At 36.1% G+C, this 19,783-nt stretch overlaps 1 protein-coding gene across 1 annotated transcript in view; it reads right to left on the bottom strand.

Annotated features, from left to right (window-relative positions):
- Positions 1-19,783, bottom strand: part of RFX7 (regulatory factor X, 7) — a 148,302-nt gene that overhangs the window by 79,314 nt on the left and 49,205 nt on the right. Inside the window, exon 2 of the mRNA XM_006894513.1 lies at positions 4,129-4,162. Within this exon, the coding sequence (XP_006894575.1) occupies positions 4,129-4,162 (34 nt within the window). The remainder of the gene's footprint in view (positions 1-4,128; positions 4,163-19,783) is intronic.

Genomic DNA, 19,783 nt, shown 5'->3' with positions numbered 1-19,783 from the left:
AAAATATTAAAAAAAATTAAATCATGAAAAGTGTGTGTCAGAGTTCTATCTTTTCACTCTACCTACTCAATCTATATACTATGCAAATAATTTAAGTAGTTAAACCGATACAGGAAGAAGATCAAGACTGGAGGAAGATTCATTAACAACCTGTGTTATGCAGATGACACAATCTTGGGGGCTGAAAGAATGAAGATTTGAAGCACTTACTGAATAAAGTTCTGACTATAGCCTTTACTGTAGATTACACTTCAATATCAAGAAAACAAAATTCCTCACCACTGGACCAGTAGGCAGCATCGTGACACATGGATAGAAGAATGAAGCTGTCAAGGCTTTCCTTTTACTTGGATCTATAATCAGAACTCTTGGTAGCAGAAATCAAGAAATCAAGACTTGATGCACTGGGAAAATCTGCTGTCAAGGACTTCTCCAAAGTGCTAAAGAGCCTGGATATCAGTGGAGAATGTGAAGATAAGTGCAGGACAGGGGAGAGTTCAAATACATTTTATAGAGGGTGACAATGTGTTAGAATGGACTAAATAGGACCTAACAACAACCAAAACAACAAAACTCAGTTTCATACTTTTAATTCTGCATAAGAAACAAATCTGCATCTATTCCATTAAATTTCATATCCCCATCTTGGTGCCAACCTGAAACCTTACTTGAAGTCTAAAATCTCCATGATCTTAACATCAGAAAATCTTTTCTTCCTCAAAGCTGTTCCTCCTGCAGTATTTCAGCTCTTGGCAGTCCCAAATAGTTAATTACTTAAGCCAAACCCTAGGAGTTATTCTTGACTCCTTATTGTTTCAAGGCCTATTAGTTTTATTTTAAAAATACACACTGACTTCTACCTCCTACTGCTATCATTTGAGCAGGAGTCTTGAATTGTCTTTTGAACTACTCTAACAGCCTGTTGCTTCTTTTTCCATTCTTTTCCTCTTACAATCCATTCTTTCAACAGCAGACAGAAGTTTTTAAAATATAAAGTATCATTTTCTTGCCCTGTGACTTTCATTATGTAAAAGGAAATTAATGACTACACATATCTCACATAAACTGATCCTTGCTGGAAATTTTCTCACACTAGTCTTTCCTTCCTTCCCCAAGTTCCAGACTACAAGCTCTTTGCAGTCTTCAGATAGCTCAAATTAATTTGTCTCCTAATATTTTCACTAATCATTCCCTATGCCTATTATGTTACCAACAGATCATCACATATGGTTGGTTTATTATTCAAGTCACTGTCAAATGTTATTTCTTCAAAAAGGGTTTTCCTGACTAGCCAATCCACAGTGACTTCATCTACCATTACTTACTTATTTTAAAGTTTTATGAGGATTGTTTATAAAAGTACTTATTACTATAATAAGCAATACACTGCTGTTGTTCGTTGCTGTCTAGCTCATCCCACCACATAGTGACCTGGTGAATAAAATATTGCCTGAATATGTGTGACAGTCATGAATGTTGGTATATTTGTGCCCAATGTGTAGCTACTGGGTCAATACTTGTCATTCAGGACTTCTTCGGTTTCTGCTGAATGTCTACTCTACCTAAACAGTCTTTTTCTACTGACTGATCTTTCCTCAGGACATGTCCAAAGTAAGCTAGCTGAAGTTTTGTCACTCATACTTCCAAAGTGTATTTTGGTTGCAGCTCTTGTAAGATGGCATTAGTTATAATACACAATATATTCAACATCCTTTGCCAATACCACAGTTTAAATCCATTATCCTTTTGTCTTTCTTCTTAATTTTCCAGATTTCACATGCTTAAGAAATGACTAAAAAGACCATGGTTTGTGTCAGCCCTAAAGTGACATCTCTACTTTTTTAAAACTTTAAAGCAGACTTTTGCAGTGATTTACTCCAAGTAATACACTGCCTGATTTCTTGACTGCTGCCATCTGTGGGTACAGACTGCTAATTAAAGTTGAAAGAAATTATTCTCCATTTATCATAATTTTGTTTACAGGTTCAGTTGGAAAACTTTTTGTTCTGTGTTCAAGAGTAACTTACAGTGAAGGCTGTTAATATTGGTATTTATCAATAAATCATTTGAATCATCTATATTTTGAGGAAGCAAGGTTGTATCAATTACATTCAGCAGGTTGTTAATGTATTACTCCAATATTAATGCCAGTTTCTTCCTCATATAGTCCAAGTTCATGGAATATTTAACTTACAAGTAAGAAGAAAGGATACAATACTGCTAGATATGTTTTCATTTAAGTACCCCCCGTTCTGTTAAAATAACTATCTCTTGATTAATTTATAGTTCTACATGAACAAAATTAAGTGTTCTGGAAATTCTATTCTTAAAAAGTTGTTGATAATTTCTTATGATCCACATAGTTGAATGTTTTTAGATAAGTAATAAAAAACATATAAACATCCTTCTGGTATCCTACACTTTCAGTCAACAGTCATCTACTAGCAGCAATAATATTCAGTCTATATTCTTTTCTGGAATCTAGCTTAAACTCTGAGTTCCCTATCAATGTAAAGCTATCATTCTGGGATAACCTTAGGGAAAATTTTGCTAGCATGTGATATTAATCATATTGCTTGATGATTTCCTTCTTTTGTTTGATTGCCTTCCTTTGGAATGTGTACATAATTTATTCAAGTCAGTTGACCAGGTACCTATTTTACTAATATTTATGTTTCATAAGAACACAGATTTTTCTATCTTGTTCATTCCCATATTTCAAAAGTCTAAGTGTAGTGGCAAATAATGTACTCAAAAACTATGTTAACTACACACATGCACAACACATCAACCCCCACAATACTACTACCTTACCCTAAACACTTACTAACTTTTGAAAGAATGCATGAAACACAATGTGGATAAATGAAACAATGTATACAAATTTTGCTTGTAAATCAATATGAAATAAAAATAATTGCAAAAGAAAAAAACTGGGATTCTTATTTCTTTATAAATATCGTGTTTTTAATTTACACCACAATTCTACCTCTGTCTTCTTAGAAAAAAGAATAAGTAATCCTCTAAAGTTATCTCAGGTGCTGCAAATGATATTAAGTGGTCTTAGTTAAGAGCTAAGTCAGTCTTTTTTACCACTGTCCTCTGGTACTCAGAATATGATACACAGTAATCAAATAATAAGTATCAAACTACATATAGAGAATGAGACTCTTGATTGTTGAGAGAGAGAAAAATTGCTCTGAGTGTTGAGAGGGTGGGATGGACATTCCATTTCCAATCACTGCTTTCACAGAACACCACAATACTCTTAAATATGTTCTGACAAAAAAAAAATAAATAAAATTATTGTGGTCAAAGAATATGTTATGTGTGTGTTTAAAATTTTGTATTCTTCATAAGTCTAGAAGTGGCAGACAGAAAGTTTATAGCAATTTTTTTAAATAATTGCATATGTGTAAAGGTGCAAATGTGATAAATGCAAAGGTGTTAGTCTTTAATACATTGACAGGATTTCCTAGGCTACAATCTTTATCGGATCACATTGTTCTCTTTCAGAGGGGCTGGTGGATTCGAACTGTAAACATTCTGGATAGGTGCCAAGTGCTTGAACCACTATGTCACCAAGACTCTTAGAACTGATGACATTAATTCTTCCACCTACTGTTATTTATTTGTGTACCTAATAGCTATGAGGACTGCTGCTAATATAAAGACTGGTAGTTCACACATACCAGCTGCTCCTTAGAAAAAAGATGAGGCAGACTGCTCCTGCAAAGATTTAATGTCTTGGAATCCTATGGGGAGACTGTCCATTCTTCTCCCCATGGAATAGCCTGTGGCCTCGAACTATGTGCCTTTGGGATTGCAGCACAGCTTCTTGCCAGTAGTCACCAGAGCTCCCTCATAGCATCATTAGCACATAAAAATAAGTTCTACTATCATTAAATGCTTAAGAGATCATTTCTGTAAAGGCTAGGAAATTTCAAAAACATTACAGTACCTCAAGATTGTGATTTCATTATTGATGGCTTATAGGAAAGTGTTTGGACAGAGTTTATAACCAATGCATTAAATTGGTTGTATTTTAAACAATATTTACCTCAAAAGAATGCATTTTATGTGGTATTAAGTTGTGTTACAAAAGAACTTTAAAACTGGTTTACTTACCAAAATGCAGTCCACTTTAGATTGTACAGTTTTGCTAAAAGGGAATAAAAAAAGAAAATTAATATGAATGACACATTTTATTGAGATATATCTGAAAGAGTCTTATCTCTTCTTCATATATACACATACACACACACATATAAGTATATATAAAAGTAAAATTTTTAATTAAGATTAAGCATTATGTCCTACAACGGCATCTTTCATAAGATACTAAAGAACCTACTGCCCCACTTTCTGTACTAAATTAGATTTTAAAGTATGATAAAATATCTTCTGACTTCACTAGTATAATTCACCTACTGGTCACAATATCACTTTAAGAGATGGTTTGAATAATTACATTTTTAATAGTGTTTGAGTAATTATTTATCATCATACTTAGAAACAGTACAAAACAAAGTCATTACATACCAATCATATACCAACTGAACTTCTAAAATATAAGTGAACTGTGAACATGTAATGTAAGTACCCCAGAATAAAACTCAAAGCCATTTGAATTTTGTTACCACATACCTGAAAATTAAAATCAATGAAATTAAACATGTTCAGAATAGTTTACAATTTTTAAAAGGTGTCACAAGCTAAGTTAGTTTCTTAAAAAGTCTCGATGGAGAAAGAAATGTAAGCAAAAGGTGGTCATTTATTACTTTTCTACACCTATACCTATACAAGTAAGTAACAAAAAATCAGTGTTTAATTTTCATCTAAGTTAACACATTAACTTGAGTTAATCATTAATCTCAAGATATCACACCTACACTTAGACTTCAAATTTCATGTTTAAACAACTGCAAAGTTCAAAAGGGTTAAAAAAAAAACCAACAAGAAAAGTAACTGAGAGGCTAGGTTATTCCTTAGAAAGGGACATCATGCTTGGAAAGGTAGAGGGTCAGAAAGAAGATGATCCCAATGACACACATTGACACAGTGACTGTAATAATGGGCTCAAGTGTGTCAGAAGGACAGGATTCAGGTCTGCTGTACAATGGGTCACTATGAGTCGTACTCAGTTCAACAGTATCTAACAACAACAAAAATAACAGGTAAGGGGAAAATTAAAACCACTTTCCCATGATCCCGTAGAAGATCTTCTGAGGTTTTAAATCTTTTGAGGTCACTTGCACAGTTTATCACTGGAAGCGAATGTGTGTTTACTGTTCTTTTCTCACTAACATCCAATTTCCCCTGAGATAAAAGCATCTTTAACTGATTGACAAAGAGCTTTTGTTAAAAGGTAGTATATCCAGAATTCAACCATTTCTCATCATCATCTATTTTCAAACTCCATGCCTCACCCACCATACACTGTGGGCTTTTCATAACAAAACAGCCAGAGTGGTTGGGGTTGTTAAGGTTTATTGTTTGAAATGGCTTTCTTAGTCATTGATTAACTTTCTATTTTGTGGTGAAGTATTTATTGAATTAAGGAGATAGGGTTAGTGTGGGATACAAGCCCTATCCTTCTAAAGGCCTATAAAAGGTCATGGAAGCTTCATGCTAAATCCTTCTCTCTCCTGGGACACAACATCCAGCTGTGCTGCAACTGACAATCTACAGGATCCTGGCCTATCACTCACCTGTCTCTGCAACACCAGCCTGTACCACCCACAGTCCTGTGAATAATTTCTCTGACATGTTTGAGTTTCTGTGAGATCTTCCAGCAAACCACAGAACCCAAGTGACACAGAGGAGTGGGGAAATGGAACAAAGAAGGAACAAGTGATGCTGGAAAACATGGAAGTGGTAGAGCAGAACAAACATGTGGGAAATTGTTGACTTCTGCCTTTTACTAAATAGTCTGCTTAACAGAACGCATTGCAAATGCTGTGCTCTTTTAAACCATAATTTGAACTATGAACCTTTTGATTGGCAGATGAGCTACTTTACCAGGGCTTATTACCAGGGCTCCTTGGTATCTAAATACCTGTATTAAATATTTAAGTATCTATAACCAAAATAAATTGTTCTTTGGAATTTTAAAATACTCTATAAATGCCACAGCATATTTACATATTCTACAATGTTTTAACTCAATTTTGGTTTTGGAATCCATCTATGCTGATATGCTTAGACAAAATTTGTTTAAAGTTTGAAGAGTATTTTATCAAATAAACATATCCAATTTATTCACTCATTCCTATACTGAAAGAGAATTATTATACAGTTTCAAAAACATCAGTATTCTTTCTTCATGTATTTGGAATCTCTAAATCTAAATTCAGAGTGACTCATATTTCTTATATAGTTGATTCAAAACAATTGTTCCTAAAAATAGAAAAAAAATATATCTGAATACCGATAATTCTTGTCGTAAAGGTGCCAGGGATATCAGGTACTCTGGGCCCTCCCTGTGACCTTCTGGAAAAGATAACAAAACACTTCCTGGTCCTGCACCATCCTCATCATCACTGCTGTGCGTAAGACCACTGTGAGTAACAAAGACCAGATTTTAACCAGGGGAACTGTGAGGCAGGAGAGAGACTACACTGTAATGCAGCTCCCAAATGATAAATTTACCAGGGAAATAAATCAAACTCATAAATTCCCCTTATACAAAAATAAGCATGTGTATGTGTGTGAGCCTATATGTATATGTGTGTGTTTGTGTGTCCTTTTTACAGTTTATTATTCAGTCAACAGTGCATCATAAACATTTTTATGTTATTCTTGTGTTTACTAAAATTAATGTGTTTACTTTTTACTTCAGTGTACTGAAGTGAGAACATGAAACAATTTTTTATTTCCTTTTCCTCTGTATAATCCAAATTATGGTTGTATGCCATCTACTCAATTCCAACTTACAGTAATCTTATGGGTAAGAGGAGAATTATCTCATCGAGTTTCCCAGGCTGTACAAAAGCAGACTGTCAAGTCTTTTCTCACAGACGAGCACTGGTGGATTCAAACTGCTGATATTTCCATTAGGAGTTGAGCATTCAGCTATGGAGCCTCCAGGGCTCCTTATGCCAGTACACCTTATAATAGTAACAGCAGCTAATTCTATGAATGTTAAAAGATTTTTAAAAACATTAAAATGGAAAGCAAAATAACCTCAAATCCCACAATCCAGATATTTCTATTTATTCACCTTTTAAAAAATAAGTGATAGGCTAGCAAAGATAGAGAAAAACGACAAACTTAGTACCTTTTAAAAAACAAAGCACTTCGAAGTCATTGCTTTTGAGCCAGACCTCATTCATAACTGACCTTCCAACAAATTTTGGGGAACTATAAATCACATGGGAAATTGTCCATCTTTCTCCCATGGAAGAAATTAGAACTGCCAGATAGAGCAGCACAACATCTTAGAAACTATACCAACAAAGACTACACCATCAATACTTTATTGACAAAAATTTACCAGTGTGAAATCATTTGGCAGTTCCTCCGGGAGGTAAAACAAATTAATTTCCAGGTTGCTGAGCTGGCTCCAAGACACAGTAACCCTATGTACACAAAGGAACAAAATCCTTCCTGATCTTGAAATATCCTCACAATCTCAGCTATGCTTATACTCATTATCGTAGTCACTTTATCAGTGTATCTCAGTGATGGTTTGTCTCTCTTTTGCTGAACTTCTACTTTCCCAAGCACAATGTCCTTTCCCAGTAACTAATTCCTCTTGATGCCCAAAGTATACGAGATAAAGTCTCATTATCTTTGCTCCTAAGAAGCTCTCTGGGTACACTACTTTCAACATAGATTGTTTATTCTTTGGGAAGTCTACGGTATATTCAATATACATCACCAACACCAAAACTCAAAGGCATTAATTCTTAGTTCATCTTCTTTAGTAAATGCTCAAATTTCACACGCACATAAAAGCAGCTAAAATAGCTCTGGTGAGGAGTTGCATTGTCAACCCGAAGGCACACAATTAAAAATCAACCAGCTGCTCCTTGGGAGAAAGATAACCAATCTCCTACAATGTGACTTATATCCTCTGAAGTCTGTTGGAGGGTCACCTATGAGTAGGTTTCTAAAGCATCTGACTATTTAAAAAAACATGACTTGGGTCCAAAACACTTTAGTGTTAAAGTGACATCTTTATTCTTTAGCACTTTAAAGTAGTTATTAGAACATCTGTCTAATGAAACTCATTGTATGATTTCTTGCCTGCTGCCCCTATGAGTGTTAAAAGAGAATCCAAGTAAGATGAAACCATTAACAACTTCATTCTTTTTTTTTCATTTATCATGCTGCTACTTATTGGTCCAGTTGTGAGGATTGTGTTTTCTTAATACTGAGATAAAGTCCAGATTGAAGACTGCACTCTTTGAAGTTATTCAGTAACTGATTCAAGTCCTTTTCACTCTCAGCAAGATTGTAACATCTGTATACTGCAGGTTGTTGATTAGTCTTCCTCCAATTCTGATGCCATATTTTTCTTCATGTAATCTGGTTTCTTCTATTATTTGCTCAGCAGACAGACAAGCATATGAATGGTGAAAGGATGCAATTCTGATGCATATTTTTCTTGGTTTTTAAACCATACAATATGATCTTATTCTGTTTGACTAACAAATCCAACAGTAGGTATGTTAGGTGTTGTCAAAGCAGAATCAACCCACAGTTGAGCCTCCAGTGGGTTTTCAGAGGCAGTAAACTGCACAGGAGGAGAGTGGCCATCTTTGTCCCACTGAGTAGCTACTACTTTTGTATGGCATGCCTTCAGAATTGAAGCATAGTTTCTTCCACTAGGGCCACCAGAGGTCCCTATCATTAGGTATGCTGTTGCTGTAGGTAGGTGCCGTTGAGTGGAATACAACTTATAACAAACCTATGAAAAACAGATCTGAACCTTGTTCTATCCTGGGCAATTCTCACACTTCCTGAAACACTAGAGTCTATTGCAGCAGTCCCTGTGTCAATCCACCTGGTCAAGAGTCTTCTCCTTCGTGGACCCTCCACCCTTCCAAGCATCATGTCCCTCTCCAAGGAAGAGCACCTCCTAGCAACATGCCCAAAGTATGTGAGGCAACGTCTCATCCTTGCCTCCAAAGAGCACTCCAGATGCAACTTCTTGAAAACATACTTGTTTATTCTTTTGGCAGTCTATGGGGTATTCAGTATTCTTTTCCACCACCAGAGCTTAAAAGGTATCACTTCTTCTTCTGTGATCCTTACTCACTGTCTAGCTCTCTGATGTATAACAAGTGACTGGAAAGACCATAGCTTGAATCAGATGCATCTTAGTCCTCAAACTGACATCATTACTCTTCAATAATTTGGAGATGTCCCTAACTTCAGACTTTTCCAGTGCAATGCATTTCCTGATTTCCTAACTGCTAGTACCAAAGCTATTAATTTTGGCTCCAAATAAGATGAAGTTCTTGACAGTTTCAATCTCTTCTCCATCCATCACAATGTTGCCTATTGGTCCAGTGGTAAGGATCTTTGATTTCTTGACACTGAGATTCAATCCATATTGAAGACTGCATTTCTTAATCTTCCACAACAAGTGCTTCAAGTCGTCCTCACTTTTATCAAGCAAGATTGTGTCATCTGCATAACACAGATGATGTCAAGATCATCTTATGAATTAGGTTTGAATGACTGAACACCAATGACAGAAGACCGGATGAGTTGTGGGATGATATCAATGATATCATCCATGAAGAAAGCAAAAGATCATTACAAGGACAAAGGAGAAAGAAAAAACCTGAAATAGATGTCATAAGAGACTCTAAAAATTGCACTAGAGTATTGAGAAACCAAAACAAAGTAAAAGAGCTAAACAGAAGTTCAATGTGCAGCTTGAGGGGACAAAGAAAAGTATTATAATGGAATGCACATTAAGCTGGAATAGGAGAATAAAAAGGGAAGAACTTGCTCTACATTTCTTAAGAAGAGAAAACTGGGGGGAAAAACACAACAAATTTAAACTTTGAGTCTCAATACTGAATGATGCTACGGGCAATTTATTGAGAAAGCATCAAAAGAAGATGGAAGAAATACACAGAATCATTGTACCGAAAAGAACTGACAGACGCCAAAAAATTTCAGGAGCAGTAGCCAATGGTAACAAAGAAGGAAGTGGGAGCTGCACTGAAGGCACTGGCAAAAAAATAACACCTCAGGAACAGATGCGAGTGATATCAGCTAACTAATTTCAATTAATAAAGTCCTGGATGCGCTCACCAGTCTTTGCCAGGAAATTTGGAAGACAGCTATCTGGACAACTGGTTCAAAGAGGTCCATATTTGTTCCTATTCCCAAGAAAGGTGATCCACAGGATGTGTAAACTATAAAAATATCACATGCAAACAAAATACTGCTGAAGATTACCAGACGTTCAAGCAGGATTTAGAAGAGGCTGTGACACCAGGGTAATCACTGCTGATGGATCCTCGCTGGAAGTAAAGAATACCAGTAGAAAGCTTTTTTTTCTACTTTATTGACTATATGAAGACATTTGACTGTGTGGATCATAACAAGCTGTAGCTGACACTGAGAAGAATAGGAATCCCAGAGCACTTAACTGTGCTCATGTGAAGCCTATACCTGACCCAGGAGGCTTCTGTGTGAATAGAGCAGAGAAAGACTGCATGGTTTAAAAGAAAGAAGGGAGTGTGTCAGGGTTGTATTCTCTCTCCATACCAATTCAATCTGTATGCTAATTATTCAAGAAGCTAGACTCTATGAAGTGGAATCAGGATCGGAGGGGGACTCATCAATAACCTCTCCAGAGTACTGACGAGCAATGATGTCAATCTAGAGACTAAGATGTGTCTGATCCAGGCCATGGTCTTTGCATCACTTGCTATGCACTGGAGAGCTGGCCAATGACTAAAGATGACAGAGAAGAATTGATACCTTTGTGTTGTGCTAGAGAAGAGTCTTGAACATACTATGGACTGCCAAGAGAACAAACAGGTCCATCTTAGAGAAGGTGAAACAAAGTTTCACCTTGGAGGCAAGAATTTTGAAGCTCTGTCTCACATACTTTGGGTACGTGGCCAGGAGGCACCAATCCTTGGAGAAGGACATCACAGTTGGAAGGGTGGAAGGACTGAATGGAAGGGTGGAGGGACAGAGCAAGGGAGGAGGACCGTGGATTAAATAGATTGACACAGTGACTGGAGTAAAGTGGATAGGTGTGTTTGAGTTTGTGAAATTGGCCCAGAATAGGACAGGGTTAAGAGCTATTGCTCATGGGGTCACTATGTGTAGCAGGTGACTCAATGGCACTTAATAACAGCCTTCCTATTTTGGAATTTCCTTTCCCATGGAAATACTATCATAAATTGAATTGAATGAAGGTTTTAGCTAGCACCCAAGCCATTTCATATATTCTTTGCCGAGCTTCAGTGACCTCTAGTGCTGATCATGCAGAGGCAGCCTCAGGTTCCAAATACAAGGCAAATTTACCTGATACACAGAACAGGTAATAACAACCACAAAAATAATGCTATGATACACGAAGCAGGTATGTGCACTAGGAGACACAATTCAAGTATGACTTTTCTCTGAAAATAAGATTTTGCTTCATCTCAAATTTTCCAAAGAGGCTTTCTATATATAGCTTAATGTTCAAATCTTTTAAGTAAAATTGAATAACACAACTATTTCCCCCTACTGTACAATTCAGAAAGAAAAGTTATAAAAGATGAAGCTTAGTGTTTTATTATGTTCTATTATAAAAAGACTGGATTAGGTAGAAAGCAAATCTTTACACAGGAAAAAAAAATAAAGCACAGGTAAGTGACATAATTTTCTTTAGATGTATCTTCTTGTTGTTAGGTGCCATCAAGTTGACTAAAATTCCTAGAGATCCTATGAGCAACAGACCTGAACCTTGCCCTGCCCTTACCATGTTCACCATCCCACATATGCGTGAGCCCATTGCTCTAGTGACTGTTATGATCTATCTTATTTAGGGTCTTCCTAAATCTTCGCTGAATCTCCCAACTTTCCAAACATAGTGTCCTTTCCAAAGTCTAGTGCTTCCAACAACATGTCCAAAGTATGGGAGACAAAGCTGCACTACTAAGGCACACCCTGGTTACATTTTCTCCAAGATACATTTGTTTGTTCTTTTGGCAGTCCATGGAATGTTCAGTTCTCTTCTCCAACATCACAACTCAAAGGCAATAATTCTTCTTCTATCATCTTTAGTCATTGCCCAACTTTTAGGTGCTTAGCAAGCAATTTAAAAGACCATGGCTTGAATGAGGCTCACCTTAATCTTCAACATCACTGTTCTTTAGAACTTTGAAGAGGTCCTTGACAGTGGACTTCCCCCATGCAACATGTCTATTTCTTGACTAGTGTTACCAAAGTGCTCACGCTGTTCATTCATTGGGTCGCTATGAGTCGTCTACGACTCGACGGCATCAAACAATAACAACAAACAGTGTTTACCAAGGGTGTTATGAATTCAAGTAAGATGAAATTGCTGACAACTTCAATCTTCTCTCCTCTATTGGCCCAACAATGAGGACTTTGTTTTCTTGATGTACCTTATGAAAGTCTTTTAAGTTTAAAAGCATTAAATCAATATATGTTATTCATTATTAGACGCGTCAAAGAGATTCAAAAGGAAGGCAACCAAAGTGGGACAGTTATAGAGGACTGAGGTTAAAATAAGACTTTCTCAAAGATGGGAGATTCAAGCAATGAGCTTGGTGTGTAGGTAATATCAATTAGATAATGTCAATGTGACATATAAATGGATGAGAACATTTCTTGAACATGTAGTTGAAATGGCTCTTATGAATAATTTCTACAGTCACTGTGCATGACTCATCATTTATTTATTCTGCATTGGGCAAATCCCTGTACAGGACCTCTTTAAGGTGTGAAAGAACAAAGATGCCATGTTGAGGACTAAAGTTCCCTTGACTCAGCCATGTACAATGATAAGACCAAAGAACTTAAGCCTTTGAATTACAATGCTGGTAAAGAATAATGAATATATCATTAACTGCCAAAAGAATAAACAAGTCTATTTTGGAATAAGTGTTGTCAGAAAGCTTGTTAGAAGTGAAGATGGTAAGACAATATTTCATCTATTTCAGGTGTGCTAACAGAAGGAGGTAGTACTTACAGAAAGACATTTGCTTGGTAAAGGAGAAGGTCATCAGAGAAAAAAGAAGACAATTATCAACTGACACACTGGCTGCAACAATGGGCGAAAACACAGAAAACAATTGTATAATTGGTACAGGATCAAGCAGTGTTCATTCTGTTATGCAGATGGTTGCTAGGAGGTGGAAATGAATCAATGGCAACTAAAACAAATTTCATTAGAGAATTAAAGATATAAGTATCTCACAATCTATTTTCCAAGAAAAAAACTCATCAAGTCCAATGAAGTTGGTCTTGAGATAACATGAAGGAATTTTGTAAAATCAATGATGTACTCATCCTAAACATCTTTTTTTAAAAAAAAAATACTTTCAGCAGCAACTCTATCTACAGATCTTACCTGAAGGAATACATAGAAATCAGACAGTGGAAGACATACTGGCGAAGCTAAATATTAGCAGTTAAAACAAGGCCAGGGGCCAACTCTGTCACAGACCATCAATTACTAAAATGCAAGTTAAAACCAAAGTTAAAGAAAATTAAATCAAATTCATAAGAGATAAAATATGACCTTAAGTTTACTCTACCTGAATTTAAAACCCATCTCAAGAATAGATTTCATATGCTGTATACTAATGAGTGAAAAAGACCAAATAAGTTGTGGAATGACAAAGCAACCGGACATTAGAGAGGTAGGAAAGAAATAAAGAACCAAAATGAATGTCAGAAGACTCTAAAACTTACTCTTCAGACCATAAATGGCACCCAAGTAGATATATGCATACCCATGTTTATTGCGGCTTTGTTTACAATAGCAAGGAGTTGGAAACAACCCAAATGCCCATCAACAAACAAGTGGGTAGAGAAGCTGTGGTATATTCGCACAATGGAATATTATGCTGCATTGAAAAGCAAGGAACTCATGCAATATTATTCAAAATGAGTGACCCTGGAGGACATTATGATGAATGAGGTATCTCAGTCACAGAGGGACAAATGCTGTATGGTGCCACTGTTGTAGAATGAGGCTGACATCGGGATGGGGGTAAGACTAAGAAAAACTGGATGAATTTTGTTTACGGCATTGAAGTCTTTGGGGGAGAGAATATTTTATATTTTAGGGCATTATGTTTATCGTAAGAGTACGGAATGAGGGTTGCAGAGTGGATTATATTTGGGGGTGGGGGATGTGTGTGGGGGATTGCGTACCAATGAGGGAGTTTTTCTTTTGCGTTTGAAGGAGAGGAGGAAACGGGGGGTGGGGGTGGGTGGGGGCGGGGAAAGGGGTGCAACAATGAATGAATGGAATTCCAAAATCTCTGCAGATGTTCACTGAAATGAAAAATAAAGAAATTAAAAAAAACACTTACTCTTCAACGTAGAGAAGTGAAAGCAAAAAGCAGAAATAATAAAACAAGAAGATTGAACAGAAGATTGAAAAAGGCAGTTTGAGACAAAGTATTATAACAAAGCATACAAATACTTAGAAAATAAAAAGGCAAAACCATGCTAAACATTTCTCAAGCTGCAAGAATTGAAGAAAAATATTTAAGCCTTAAATTGCAAACCTGAAGGATTCTATGGGCAAAATCTTGAATGATGCAGAAAGCATTGATAAAAGATGGGAGGGATACATAATTCACTGTACCAAAATGAACTGGTTAACATGAACGCATTTCAGAAAGAAGTATATGATTAAGAAACAGTGGCAACAAACGAATAAACTCAAGTTGCACTGAAAGCACTTAAACAGTCACTGAAAGCAAAAATAGTCACAAGTCTTTGCTGCTGTTACTACTGACCAATAAAAGATCTTCTAGCTAGACCTACATTCAAGCAAATATTGCTGAAGATTATACAAAAATGGCCAAAAGAGTACATTGACAGAGAACTACTAGAAGTTCAAGCTGGCTTTAGAAAGGCTGTAGCACCAGTGATATTATTGCTGATGTAAGATGGATCCTGGCTGAAGGCAGAGAAAAAAAGAAGAATGTCTATTTGAGTTTTATTGACTATGCAAAAGCATTTGTCATTGTGGATCATAATAAACAATGGTTAGCACTGAGAAGAATGAGAATCCCAGAACATATTATGATGCTTATATGAAACCTATACCTAGACGAAGAGCTGTTGTCTGAACAGAAAAGGGAACACTGGTTGGTTTAAAACCAGGGGAAAGTGTGTATCCTTTTTCCATACCTATTTAATCTGTATGCTGAGCAAATAATCTGAGCATCTGGTCTCTATGAAGAAGAATGTGGCATCATACAAATGACACAATAACCTATGTTATACAGATGATACAACCTTGCTTGTTGAATGTGAGGAGGCCTTGAAATGCCTGCTGCAGAAGATTAAAGACCACAGACTTCAATATGGATTGCATTTAAACATCAAGACAAAAATCTTACCATTGGACCAATAAGCAACATCATGAAAGATGGAGAAAAGACAAACTATCAACAATTTAATCTTACTTAGATCCAAAATCAACACCCTTGGTACCAGCAGTCAGGCAAGTTCTCTGTCAGGGACTTCTCCATATGACTGTGGAGCAATGATGTCAGTCTGAAGACTAAGGTGGTCCTGATTCAGGCCATGGTCGTTTCCATCACTTGTTATGTAACTTAAGGCTGGACAATGAATAAGGATGAGAGAAGAAAACTGATGCCTTTGAGTTCTCATATTGGAGAAGAGCACTCATTATCTCACAAACTGTCAAAAGAACAAACAGATAAGGCTTGGGAAGAGTACAGCCAGAGTGCTCCTTAGAAGCAAAAATGACCAAAGCTTTACCTCACAGAGTTTGGACATGTTGCTAGGAGATGGTATTCCCTAGAGATGGTTATCATACTTGGAAAGATAGAGAGTCAGCAAAAGACAGGATGATCCTTAACAAGATGGACTAACACAGTGATTGCAGCTAGCAGTGGGCTCTAGTGTGTCTGAGATAATGAGGATGGCACAGGAAAAAACAGTGTTCAGATCTGTTAATAGTATCAATATGACTTGTACTTGACTCAAAGGCTCCTAACAACAACAGTTGCTAATCACATGGGAGAAGACTGCCCACCTTTTTCCCAAAGAGGCGAAGTCCTTGGTTTAGTAGTACAACACTGCACAGACCAGGCCATCAGAGCTCCTAGTAAAAAAATTAAGGCTCTAGGAATTGATGGTATATTAATTGGGATATTTCAGCAAAGAGATGCAAGCCTGGGTGTGCTCACTAGCTCTGCCAATGTATCTGGAAGAGTTACTAGGCTAACTAACTAGAAGAGGTCCCTATTTCTGCTCATCAAAAAAAGAAAAACAATGCCCTAATAGAGTGCAGAAATTACTGAACAACATGATTAATATCACAAACAAAATTTTGCTGAAGATTGTTGGAAAATGTATGGAACTGTATGTTTACAGGGAATTAATAGAATTTCAAGCTGGATTCAAGAGGCCCCAGAACAAGATGTATCATTGCTAATGTCAGAAGCATCATGGCAAAACCCCAACTACACCAGAAACATATGTAATTGTGTTTTACTGGCTAAGGAAAGGCATTTAACTGTGTGGATCATAATAAATTATGCAAAACATAAAAAGATTGAGAATTCTAGAACATTTAATTTGGCCCTTTTGAAACCTGTACATATACCATGAAGGGGGACTATTCCTTGTAAAGGGATCCCATGCATGGAAATGTGGAGGGTAAGAGAAAAAGAAGCAGCCCATCAACAAGATGGACTGACATAATTATTGTGGTAATGGGATTAAGTGTGTTATAAATAAAAAGAATGGTACAGATCAAGGTTCAGATCTGTTGTTCTTGAGGTCACTCACTCTGAGTTGTACTAGACTTGATGGCACCTAACACCAGTTCCTAATAAAGTTCTAAAGTAAACGTTAAGAACTATATTATCAAATATAGTTTTGTACAAATTCAATCTAAAAGGCAGTAATATATCAATAAAACTACTACATTGTGTTCACCATTCAAATACTAATAATTATAAATCAATTTCACTAAATTCACAGGAAAAAGTTAATTTTGGTCTTCTGCAGATCAAAAAAAAAGAAACTTTATAAAATCAAATAATACTAAAGATAAAAAGTTTATCTGATTCTGGAAGCTCCTGTACTTAAAAATGCAAACTTAACTATGAATTTTATGGCACAAAGTTTAAAGCAAGCAACCAGAATAATGAATGCACGTAGAAACATCAAAAACAACCACAAGATCTAGACTCAGAAGGGACTTGAAATACCTGTAAGGTTGCCAATTAAGACAATGAAAGCAAAATATGAGTAATAATATATATAATTATAATAATATGAATATGAAATAGAAATTTCCTCTGAGAAGGAAGATTTTTCTATGCACCTGTGGAGTGTCAGTGGAAAAACAAAGAACACAATCCAAAATATATCAGTGATTTTATCAAATCCCTACTTTAGATTAAATGCTCATCCTACATTAAATCAAAGGATAGAGAACACTTAAAATGAAGTTGTTAAGTACAGTTAACACCTGACAGCAATCAGGGTGGATAACTATAACTGCCAGTAACAGGAATGTTGTCTTGATTTCCTTTTCCTGAGAACTAACAAGTTTGAGCAAGTTTTTGTGAATTTTTCTTATCACTCATTGTTTTTCTCCTCAAAATATCTGACTATACTTATTTTGGCCTAAACTGTATTTGCTTGATTTTCATTATTAGAGATCTGTAGAACTTCTTTATATTTCCTTTTCCAAGAGGCAATGGTGATGAAGGAGAAAGTTCAAGCTGTTCTGAAGGAATTAGCGAAAAATAAGGCCCCAGGAAATGATGGAATACCAACTGACATATCTCAACAAACAAATGCTGCCTGTATGAGCTCAACAGATTGTGTCAAGAAATCTGGAAGACAACTACCTGGCCAACTGACTGGAAGAGATTTATTCCCATTCCAAAAGTAGGTGACCTGAAAGAGTGTGGATATTATAGAACACTATCAGTAATATCACACACAAGCAATATCCTGCTGAAGATCATTCCAAAACAACTGGCACAATCCATCGACAGAGAACTTCCAGATATATATATGTTGGGTTTAGAAGAGGCTCTATCATAGAATCATTACAGCCAAAGTCAGATGGATCACGGCAGAGAGCAAAGTGTACCAGAGAAATGTCTGTGTTTCATTGACTATGCAAAGGAATTTTTTATTTTGTGGATCACAACAAATTGTGGCTAACCTTGAGGAGAATGGGAATCCCAGAACACTTGATTGTGCCCATGCAAAACCTATACCTGGACCAGGAAGTAGTCCTCGGAAAAGAGAGCAAGGAAACACTGCATGGTTCAAAATCAGGAAAGGAGCAAATCAAGGATGTTTCCTGTCTCCATACTTTTTCAATCTACATGCAGAACAGATCATCTGGGAAACTGGTCTTCATGAGGAGGAATGTGGCATCAGGACTGGAAGACTCATCAACAACCTGCTATGTGCAAATGACATAACCTTGCTTGCTGAAACTGAGGAGGATCTGAAGTGCTTACTGCAGAACGTCAGGGACTGTGGTATTCAATATGGATTGAAGCTCAACATTAAGAAAACAAAGATTCTCACCACTAGACAACTGGCAGTAACATGGTAGATGGAGAAGAGATTGAGAATGTTAACAGCTACCTTGGTTTCACAGTCAACACTCTTTGGTACCAGCAGTCAGGGACCCCTCCAGAGTACTGAGGGGTAACCATGTCAGTCTAGAGACTAAGCTGCCCCAATCCAGGCCATGGTCTTCACAATTACTTGCTATGCATTAGAGAGCTTGAGAAGACTAAGGATGACAGAAGAATTATTGATGCCTTTGAGTTGTGGTACTGGAGAAGAGTATTGTTGTCATAATTAGTCTTAACATTTACTATTGCTATATTTTAACTTCTCTTTAGAAGCACATATCTTGTCTAGGCTATTCTCTCCTGCAAGCAAAGGTTAAAACATTTATTATTTTTATAAAAAATATACACCATTCTGATTTAAATTGTATTTAAATCTATAGATATACTTGGTAAAGATGAAAACAAGAAAAAAAAAACCATCAGCTTTTATGCCAATGAAGTTACATATCTCTGTATTAGGCATTTAAAACATTTGAGTAAGATTTAAAAATCATTCTTAAATAAAGCCTTGTTCTACAGTTAGTTTTATTTCTACAAATCTATTTCCTTTTCTAGTGAAAAACTTTTCTAATTAAATTATTTTTACTATTGTATACAGAAATGAAAATAACCTCTGCTAGACCATCCTAATCATGCAGACTGATTTTATATAAATTAAGTTTTCTTCTTCTGAATTAGTCTAAATTTTAGCATCCGGATATTTTTCTAATTTTAAAGAGGATGTTTTAAAATATTTTTCATTAATATTTATGTATTCTGTATTTTCTCTGTCGAGAGTATATACAAACATATGCTAAGTATTAACAGATTCTTCTCCTGTATCAATTCAGATGATAAAATAATTTTTTCCATCTTCTCATAAAAAAGCCCTGGTTGCATATAGTGTGTTACATGTTGAGCTGCAACCAAAAGGTAACCAATTTGGATCCACCAGCTGCTAATGCATAGGCTTAGAAACCCAGTAA

Source organism: Elephantulus edwardii, unplaced genomic scaffold, assembly GCF_000299155.1.
Source record: "Elephantulus edwardii isolate Elephantulus edwardi_28Jun2011 unplaced genomic scaffold, EleEdw1.0 scaffold00145, whole genome shotgun sequence".
Classification (NCBI taxonomy): domain Eukaryota; kingdom Metazoa; phylum Chordata; class Mammalia; order Macroscelidea; family Macroscelididae; genus Elephantulus; species Elephantulus edwardii.
The sequence above is the reverse complement of the archived record's forward strand: the minus strand, read 5'-3'. Positions and strand labels throughout refer to the sequence as shown.